Source organism: Seriola aureovittata, chromosome 12, assembly GCF_021018895.1.
Source record: "Seriola aureovittata isolate HTS-2021-v1 ecotype China chromosome 12, ASM2101889v1, whole genome shotgun sequence".
NCBI classification, from domain to species: Eukaryota; Metazoa; Chordata; class Actinopteri; order Carangiformes; family Carangidae; genus Seriola; species Seriola aureovittata.
Genome location: NC_079375.1, coordinates 26,583,209 through 26,593,474, shown reverse-complemented (window position 1 = coordinate 26,593,474; position 10,266 = coordinate 26,583,209). Strand labels below are relative to the sequence as shown.

General features: G+C 48.5%; 1 protein-coding gene across 1 annotated transcript in view; it reads left to right on the top strand.

Annotated features, from left to right (window-relative positions):
* Window positions 1-10,266, top strand: part of lamc1 (laminin, gamma 1) — a 50,595-nt gene that overhangs the window by 28,685 nt on the left and 11,644 nt on the right. Inside the window, exons 3-10 of the mRNA XM_056391423.1 lie at window positions 3,863-3,993; window positions 5,222-5,388; window positions 6,707-6,895; window positions 8,126-8,243; window positions 9,255-9,353; window positions 9,497-9,633; window positions 9,770-9,892; window positions 10,035-10,224. Coding sequence (XP_056247398.1) covers window positions 3,863-3,993; window positions 5,222-5,388; window positions 6,707-6,895; window positions 8,126-8,243; window positions 9,255-9,353; window positions 9,497-9,633; window positions 9,770-9,892; window positions 10,035-10,224 — 1,154 coding nt within the window. The remainder of the gene's footprint in view (window positions 1-3,862; window positions 3,994-5,221; window positions 5,389-6,706; window positions 6,896-8,125; window positions 8,244-9,254; window positions 9,354-9,496; window positions 9,634-9,769; window positions 9,893-10,034; window positions 10,225-10,266) is intronic.

Here is a 10,266-nt window from a genome sequence, read left to right as displayed (position 1 = left end):
CCTTATTTGACTCGTCAGCATGAAGCTATTTATACTGAAGCAGGGACTCTGTCTGCCTGTCTCTCTGTCTGCCTGTCTGTCTGTCTGCCTGCCTGTCTGTCTGCCTGTCTCTCTGTCTGCCTGTCTCTCTGTCTGCCTGTCTGTCTGTCTGTCTGTGTCTCTGTCTCTCTCTCTGTCTGCCTGTCTCTCTGTCTGCCTGTCTCTCTGTCTGTCTGTCTGTGTCTCTGTCTCTCTCTCTGTCTGCCTGTCTGTCTGTCTCTCTCTCTGCCTGTTTCTGTCTCTCTCTCTCTGCCTGTCTCTCTCTCTCTGTCTGTCTGCAGGCGGCTGTTTGTCGCTCGCTGACATTCCTGCCGTCCGTCATCTCTGAGCGGGAAATAACCACCAGCTGAGACAGTCCACCTTAACAACAGCCAGTTTTATTCTGCAGCTGAGAGTCCAGACCGCCTTAAAATAACTCTCGCCGCGCTTCGTCCCAAACGTTTCCTCTGACTCATGGAATTTAAAAACAAGGATGGACACAAAAATAATGAATGATTGGTTATTAAGTGGAGACCGACCCGTCTCAGATCTCCAACACAGACATGTAATATATATATTATATATGTCCCTATATTATTATCACATGTATACATCCTCTGAATACCTGAAAGTATATACATAGACATTTATGTCATGTGTTGACATATATTTATGCAGGTTTATTAAAACAATATACGTGTTAAAAATAACTAGGTGAAGTGTTACCTATATGTTTTATAAACATGTTTAACACAGACTTTTATATAATATCAACATGTACTGACAGGCTTTGATGGATTTATATTTATGTAACAATATAAACATACACACATAAATGTATATATTTTATAGAAATATATGAAATTATTACAGTTTCGAGGAGGTTTCACATGTAATTCTTTTTACATGTACATTTATGTGAAATTCAGTCTATGAACATATAAGACATTTATTTCTGCAGCGTTAAATCAGCTTTCACACACTGCAAACCTGTTGACCTACAGTGACCTCGTGTTCTGAACTTTGACCTTACATGGCGGGGTCCTGCAGCTGAAACACTCATATCATCATCATCATCATCATCATCAGATGAACTGTGGTGACCCGGCTGCTCTCACCTGATCATTCATCAGTCTGTGTATATGTGAAGCTGTTTCCACCCTGCAGCCAATCATCAGACAGGAGGAGAGCTGTGACATCACAGGTCACTGAGGATGATGATGATGAGCCTCAGTCACCTGATATCAGCCCAGGTGAATTATGGGAGACCACCACCATCATCAAACACCACATGAGGGAATATAATGATAATTATAATAATCTACAATAATCGTCTCTGTTGGAACTTTCCTCAGCAAAAACTTTTTTTTTTTTTTTTACCTCAGCCCAGGACCAAGGACTCAGGTCCTGGTCCTGGTCCAGGTCCAAGGACTCAGGTCCTGGTCCAGGTCCAGGTCCAGGTCCTGGTCCAGGTCCAGGTCCTGGTCCAGGTCTGACTGTGTCTGCTGCAGCTCAGCTGGATGTCTGTGTCTCTGAGGAGTTTCTGACTCTGCTCAGAGCTGAACATGATTGATGGCAAACAAATGTTCAGGCGAGTTTAAACGGCGTCCGCTCAGCTGAGAACCTGCAGCGGCTTCCTGGACCGGACGGGCCTGAAGAGCTGCAGCTGCCGGACGGGCCACAGCAGTTTGTTCTGCATGAATGGCAGAGAGAGAGAGAGAGAGAGAGAGAGAGAGAGAGAGAGAGAGAGAGAGAGAGAGACGCCGTCGTCGATCAGTGAGCAGCTGAGAAACCTCCTCAACAATGACGGGCTTCATCAGAGCCAGACTCTGCCAAGAACTGGACCTCCATCAGAGTCCGGCAGCACACTGATGCTGTGTGCACAGCAGGGGGCGGAGCTTCACTGTGTCAGAGCTGAGAGTCAGGTGTCACAAAACACCTTCAGTTTTCAGCTGAAGTCCGACACTTTAGTCTCTTACAAGGTTCCTTAGTCAGGAAAACACTTCAGATATTTACAGCAGTAAACTTCTGTTTCCATGGCGACTGATACCGTTATCTCATCCTCCTGTTGTTTTGGCGGGAACTTCAGCAGGTGAACTTTGGTCTCAAGGTCTTTCATGCAACAGTTGAACTGACTTTAAGGGATTCTTTAAGTAAGAGACTAAGATCAGGAGAAAACCTGAAATACTTAAGTGAAGGTTTTAAGGAGAAGTCGTGCGTTGTTGTTCAGGGACCAGGACTAACACCAAGTCTGAGTCAAGGTTCCCTCGACATAAACTCAGTGACGGACTCTCGGCTGCGAGCGAGTGAATGTGACACAGACGCTGTAACGAGACACAGCAGAATAATGTGGTTAGTTCTGAATCTATTTGCGTCTCAGTGTGTGAGCTGATCATCTGTCCCTCCTTCCCAGCAGCAGGATTTCACATCAGTGTGTGAAGTCACAGGAGGCAGAAGTTTTCCTGAGTGGGAGGACGAGCGTCCGACCACAGAAAGTCAAACACTTTAAATCCTTCTGCTGAAGGTTTCAGTGCTTCTATTAAAAACATGAAGCCTGCCGGAAACAGAGCGGGGGGGGGGGGGGGGGGAGCGGGGGGGGGGGGGGGGGGGGTGAAACCTGAACAGGAACATGGAGAGAGGTTTGGGAAGCTGCTGCTGCGTCTCAGGCAGCTGCTCTGAGCTCAGGGGAAACCTCCGGCCTGATAAGCCTCCTGCTGATACCGGACAAAGCTATCGCTGGCCTTCACTCCCTCGTTTCCCATGAGCCTTTTCACACAGGCCAGATGTTGAGTAACTTTCTTTATCCTCTCTGACTGAACAGGTGTCCTTCACTAATTCTGTCCATCTGGATCTCACGTCTCAGCGCCAGGAAAATAAATACATGTCACAGTCTCAGCGTCTGCTGTCGGGGTTGCGTCAGTGTTTCAGTGTCTCGCTGTTTCCCACAGACTCAGGATTAAAGCCTCGATGCCACAAAGAGACACTGAAAGAAGTTTCCAACATTTCGAAAGATCCTTCTGTTCAAAACATTTTTTATTTATTTTCACCAAAATTGTACCGTTTTGCAAATGATCTGGGAACCACTGCATTAAAACATCAAGGACCACACAGCAACAGAAGCGACAGTATTTAATAACAACAATAATAATAATATAATAACTTTATTCATACAGAACCTTTAAACACAGAGTTTGTGCTCTGGACAGACAGGAGGAGCGACAGAGGACGATAATATACTTCAGTGTGAATAAGGACAGTTAGCCGTATAGAAACACACACATTAAAGCAATAAGAGGGCGTCATGGAGACGACATACCATAAAAGCAAGTCTATAAAAATGAGTTTTAAGAAGAGATTCAAAAGAATCACTGACTCTTCTGCTCGGACAGGGTTCAAATATTCACCTTAAATAATGAAGCAGCAGTCAAACGCTTGGACACACGTTCCCTGTGTGTGTGTGTGTGTGTGTGTGTGTGTGTGTGTGTGTGTGTGTGTGTGTGTGTGTGTGTGTGTGTGTGTGTGTGAGTGTGAGTGTGTGTGTGTGTGAGTGTGTGTGTGTGTGTGTGTGGTGTGAGTGTGTGTGTGTGTGTGTGTGTGTGTGTGTGTGTGTGTGTGTGTGTGTGTGTGTGTGTGTGGTCTCAGACGTAGGACGGTGACATCAGTCTCATGTCACTCAGATCATTTGTGGAGTAAATATGACAAAAGGATTCAAATATTTCTGGTGTGAGTCTGAGTGCGTGGGCGTCTCTGAACAAGAGTGTCTTTATGAGACGCGTCTCTGCTGGACTGTCCGCAGGACGCCCTCTGTGTTTGACTGGCGTCTCTAACGTTGTGTCTCCTGCAGGACTGGGTGACGGCCACCGACATCAGAGTGACCCTGAACAGGCTCAACACGTTCGGAGACGAGGTGTTCAACGACCCCAAGGTCCTCAAGTCGTACTACTACGCCATCTCTGACTTCGCCGTGGGAGGAAGGTAAAGACGGAGGCGGGCTGACTGTCGCTGATTATTGTTTCACACTGTTTCATGTCTGACCGTGTGTCTGACGCTGGTTAACATGTGGCTGTGAACGCGGGAGACCTGCTCACACGGAGGAAACCTCGCAGTGACTGAGTGTGGTCTTGTGGTTTTGTGGGTCCTGGTCTTGGTGTCACTGTTCTGGTCTAGTCCCTGTGGTCTGCACAGGAATCCACATGAGAACTCCTTTTCCTGCACGTCTGAAAAACCCCCAGGAAAGGTTTGGACAGGCGTTACAGGAGTGTTAAACAGGCCGCCGCTGCACGGCCTCCGCAGCCATAATCTGTTTGAAATGTGGAGCAGATTTCCATTACACAGCCTGCATTCCTGACATTCCTGTCCGGCAGGGCGGGATTACAGGGAGACCGGAATGGGGCAGACTGACCGCCATGACGGGCGAAGAAAAGGGGAGAGTCCTGAGCCGGAGCCTGTCAGAGCTGCAGGGTTTAACCTTTATTTATCCAGAGAGGCCTCTCCTCTGTCTCACCTGAGAGTGCTCACCTGAGAGCTCAGTGTTCCCGCCGCCCGAGGCGCCAGTCTTCAGATTCCTTTGAGTTTTTCCAACATGTACAACCCTGTGACGGACGTGAAAGTCTCAGGCTGACTGATCGGTACCAACGAGACGCTGAGCGTGACGTGAACTCTGAGGTTTCTGATGCAGGTCTGAACTCTCTGAACTCCAACAAGTTTCCTGGTGAAGCAGTTGGTTCAAGAGAAGCGCTCCAGTGGTTGACCGAGGTTAAATCTAGTGCTGAGAAAGTGATGCACATGTTAAATGTGTGAGTCAGAGTCCAGCGTGCTGCAGCTTTTTGCAGGACTTGGTGTTTTGCAGATGAGCAGCCAGCCTCTACAAACCCAGTCTTCCTCTCCGCCGTCAGTTTTTCCACGGCTCTCTGCCAAGAAACACCTGAGACAATAACCAAAGGTGACTGCTGAGCAAGTCCCGTCCTGTTGTGAGGCCCCCCCCCCCCCGAGGAGGTTTAACAAAACCATCCCTCAGCGCCACCGAGCGGAAAAACCTCACTGGAACCAAACCCAGTATCAACAGCAGGCCGACCCCTGGTGTCGTGTTAAAGCTGTGAGGCAGCGAGCGCTCACTCACTGTTTCTACATGTCCGGTCTGATCAGGGAAATGTGGACATTGTGGAAGTCTTTGTGTGTAACAGGTGTGTTTCCTTCCCGTCAGGTGTAAGTGTAACGGCCACGCCAGTGAGTGCCTGAAGAACGGCAGAGGACGGCTGGTGTGTAACTGCAAACACAACACAGAGGGCGACGACTGCAACATCTGCAAACCGTTCTTCAACGACCGGCCGTGGAGGAGAGCGACCGCCGACAACTCCAACGAGTGTCTGCGTGAGTCTGCTGCTGCCAAACTGCATCTCTGACTGCTTTACTACACCTGTTTCTGCTTTACTGTTACTGCTTTACTGCAGTTATTACTGCTTTACTACACCTGTTACTGCTTTACTACAGTTACTGCTGCTTTACTGTTACTGCTTTACTACACCTGTTACTGCTTTACTGGTACCGATTTACTACATCTGTTACTGCTTTACTACACCTGTTACTGCTTTACTGTTTCTGATTTACTACACCTGTTACTGATTTACTACACCTGTTACTGCTTTACCACACTTGTTACTGCGTTACTTTACTGCTTTTCTACACCTGTTACCACTTTACTACACCGGTTACTGCTTTACTACACTTGTTACCGCTTTACTTTTACTGCTTTTCTACACCTGTTACCACTTTACTACACTGGTTATTGCTTCACTACACATGTAACTGCTTTACTGCAGCTAGAACTGCTTTACTACGCCTGTTACTGTTTTACTACACCTTTTACTGCTTTACTACACATGTAACTGTTTTACTGCAGCTACAACTACTTTACTACACCTGCTACTGTTTTACTGCACCTGTTACTGCTTTACTGCAGCTTAAACCATTTCACTGCAGGTACTATTTCTTTATGGCAGCTACAGCTTAACTACATCTGTCACTACTTTACTGCAGTTATTACTGCTTTACTACAGTTACTGCTGCTGCTGCTGCTGACATATGAAGTACTGCCTCTCTGGTTATTGCTGTTGCTCCCAGCAGAGAACACATCACATGATGTACTGCAGGAACTGATCCCAGGACATCATTAGTCATGACGGTCCCTGGGGGATTGTGGGAGCTGTAGTTCCTGTCAGCCAAAGGTTCATCAGAAGCAGATGCATGACTAACTGCTCAGGGAATCTGACTGTTTTTATTCTCCCACAGTGATTTAATCCAGCAGCAGCAGCAGCAGAAACATGACTCTGACTGACTGTGTCCACATGTTCCAGCTGAGTCTTCACCTCCTTTAACCCTCTGTTTTACTCCCTGTTCACACTCAACAGCAACATGAGCTGACAGCCTGCGCACTGCGTCAGTCACAGCTTCACCTCGGATACAGCTGTTCCACACATCACACAACACAACACTGAGTGATTAGCTCTTATAATAAGAGTTCACTCTAAGCAGTTTGATAGATTACTTCCTTATTTACTTCCTCCTTCCTCCACCTTCAGACCCTGTTAACATGAACCTGTGTGTGTGTGTGTGTGTGTGTGTGTGTGTGTGTGTGTGTGTGTGTGTGTGTGTGTGTGTGTGTGTGTGTGTGTGTGTGTCGTCCTCTCAGCCTGCGACTGTAACGGGAAGAGTTCTGAGTGTTACTTCGACACGGAGCTGTACCGGGCCACAGGTCACGGAGGTCACTGCAGGAACTGCGCCGACAACACAGACGGCCCCAACTGTGAGCGTTGCCTGGACAACTACTACAGGGAGCAGAGCGGCGGCCGCTGCCTGCCCTGCAGCTGCAACTCTGTGGGTGAGTCCCGGCTCGGCCTGACCTGGTTTGGTGTCAGGGCTCAGGTTGTCTGACCTTGAAGGAACTTCTTCAGATTTGGTACAAACATTCACCTGGACTCAAGGATGAACTGATTAGATTTTTGTAACTAAAGGTCAAAGGTCAAGGTAACGGTGACCTAAAATAAACATGGTTTTGACCTCGTGAACATTCGTAACCGCCGTAGACCGCGCCAGCAGCTTTTTCCCGCCCTTACAGTTGCATCAGATAGCGTGGCTCTTGTCACCTAGCAACCTTGACAACACTTAACGTTTTTCCAGAAGAACCTTTTGTTTTCAGTCTCTTGGTTTTAACAGTTGAACCGAAACACAACACTGACATTTAACAGTGTGGTCAGCAGGCTCTCTGTCAGTGCTTTCATTACTGGAGCGCAATGAATCTTGGGATACGTTGACATCTTAACAACTATTAGATGTTAGTGGTCAAAGGTCAAAGGTGACCTCACAAATCTAGACTTCACAGCAACTATGACCAAATTTCACACAAATGGTTCATATTTTCTGTGACTCTGGATAAACAGAGATGAGACCTGAAACTAGTCCCAGTGGCGGAGTGATACGACCACGAGGAGGCGATTCTAGTTTTCTACGTGACAGAGAATCAAAACGAGAAATCTTCACTTTCTTTTCTTTTTCTCACTAGATAAAAAAATAACCAGCTGAGCCACAAACACTTGAACACAACAGTTCAGAGTCGCTGTTTCATACCTGAGTTTCAAATCTCTGCACACTGATTTCCATCAGAGTGAAACAGAGTGCATGATGGGACATGAAAGCAGCCAGATAACATCAAATGAAGTTTTTTTTGTTGTTATTGTTTTTCTACTAAAATATATTTCATGTGCAAAATGAAAAAAGATTCTCTGTGCCCCGTCGTGTGCTGGTGTTGCCATGGAAACGTTGGCCACAATTCAAAAATGTGGTGTTGTGATTGTGAAAACACGATGTCGACGTGAACACGAGCTGCAGTAGGAACATGTGAAACCGCAGGTATGGACTTGTGGTTCTGGTGCTCAGCAGCTGGTTAATGTGAACCAGCTGCTGCAGCCTGAGACCAGCGCTCTAATGGTCTGCTAATGGGAGTGTGTGTGTGTGTGTGTGTGTGTGTGTGTGTGTGTGTGTGTGTGTGTGTGTGTGTGTGTGTGTGTGTGTGTGTGTATGTGTGTGTGTGTGTTGTGTGTGTGTGTTTCAGGCTCGGAGTCTCCTCAGTGTGACAACAGAGGAATGTGTGCGTGTAAACCCGGAGTGACCGGAGAGAAGTGCGACCGCTGTCAGCCGGGATACCACAGTCTGACCGAGGCCGGCTGCAGGTACAGACCAGCTGCTGAGGGGGGGCCACACACCTCGACCCCCCACACACCCTGATGTCTTCATGTTCACACCAAATGTCCCATAATCCACCTGTCTGTATAACACTCCAGCTTTAAAGGCACCAGTTAAGGTTAAGGTTTCCTTCAAATAAAAACACCATTAAAGTAAACACCTCTTCTGTACTTTATTGTGAAGCTGCGGCCTGACGACAGAGATCACTTCCTGTGAGGCAGAGGTCACTGAGCATGCTCAGAAACATGGTTCACGTTGTAAACAACTGCACCTGGTCGAGTCCAGACCACATGATCCATCTTCACTCAGGGCCTCAGGTGAGCTGAGGCCCAGCGCCAGTACCGGCCTCCTGTCGCCGTGGTAACAGCAGTGTCTCCTGTCGCCCTCAGTCTCATCTGAATCCATCGTGTCGATCGGACTCTGTCCCAGACTAAATCAATACATCACTGTGGAGAGGCGCGCAGTGTAAACAGCTCAGTGTTTCTGAGCATGCTCAGTAACGTCTGCCTCACAGGAAGTGATCTCTGTCGTCAGTCTGCGGCTTCACAATAAAGTACAGAGCCCACATGCTTAGTGATGAAGGATCATGTGACCAAGAACAACAGAGACTCACTGATGTGTTTTAATAGATGTTGGAGACACACACACACACACACACACACACACACACACACATACACACACACACACCCCCCTTGTGGTCTCTCACTAACTGAAACTCAGGTATCCAGGTGTTGATGGGCAGTGATTAATGAATGACACTAACAGCTGATGAGTGAATCCCTCACCTCTCTCCCAGGTCACTGTTTCTTCGCTGGTGTCGCTCAGACCTGGTTCTGGTCTGAGATCAGGGTTTGATCGCCCTCTGCTGGCTGAGTCACTGTCTGACCTTCTCTCTCTCTGCAGCGGCCTCATCACCTGCTGTGTGTGTGTGTACAGTTAATTAAAGTTGTGTGTATAAATAACACACACACCCTCTCTCTCTCTCTCCCTGTCAGGCCTTGCTCTTGCTCGCCCTCTGGCAGCACTCAGGAGTGTGACGTCAACACGGGACAGTGTCGCTGCAAAGACAACGTGGAGGGCTTCAGCTGCGACAGGTGACACACACACACACACACACACACACACACACCACACACACACACACACACACACAGGCAACACAACACAGCGCAGCACCTGTAAGATGTTCTGGTCTGTGTCTCCTCTTACGTCTTGTCTTCCTGTCTCTGTCCCTCAGGTGTAAACTGGGTTACTTCAACCTGGACCCCAACAACCCTCAGGGCTGCACGCCCTGCTTCTGCTTCCAGCACTCGTCTGTGTGCGACAGCGCCGAGGGCTTCAGCGCCCACACCATCAGCTCCTCCTTCTACAGAGGTAACCACGCCTGCGGCCAGCGCGCAGGGGGGAGTAAACCCAGAGTACTGACTGTCAGAGACTTAATGTGTGTGTGTGTGTGTGTGTGTGTGTGTGTGTGTGTGTGTGTGTGTGTGTGTGTGTGTGTGTGTGTCAGATGACGAGCAGTGGACCGGTCAGCAGCGTGATGGATCCAGTGTCTCCGTCCAGTGGTCCCCCAGCGGACAGGAGGTCTCCCTCATCTCAGAAGACTACTTCCCCATGTACTTCATAGCCCCAGGTACACACACACACACACACACACACACACACACACACACACACACACACACACACACACACACACACACACACACACACACACACACACACTCTCTCTGAGCTGGTCTCTGGTCTCTGACTCCTGTGGTTCTGTGTCACAGAGAAGTTTCTGGGGAACCAGATGCTGAGTTACGGTCAGAACCTGAGTCTGAGTTTCCGGGTGGACCGACGGGACACCCGTCTGTCTGCGGAGGATCTGGTTCTGGAGGGAGCTAATCTGAGGGTGGCTGTCCCCCTTATCGCCCAGGGCAACGCCTACCCCAACGAGAACATGCAGACATACGTGTTCAGGTGAGTCTGACCGGCTCCTGTTTAACTGGAGACCAGTCCGGT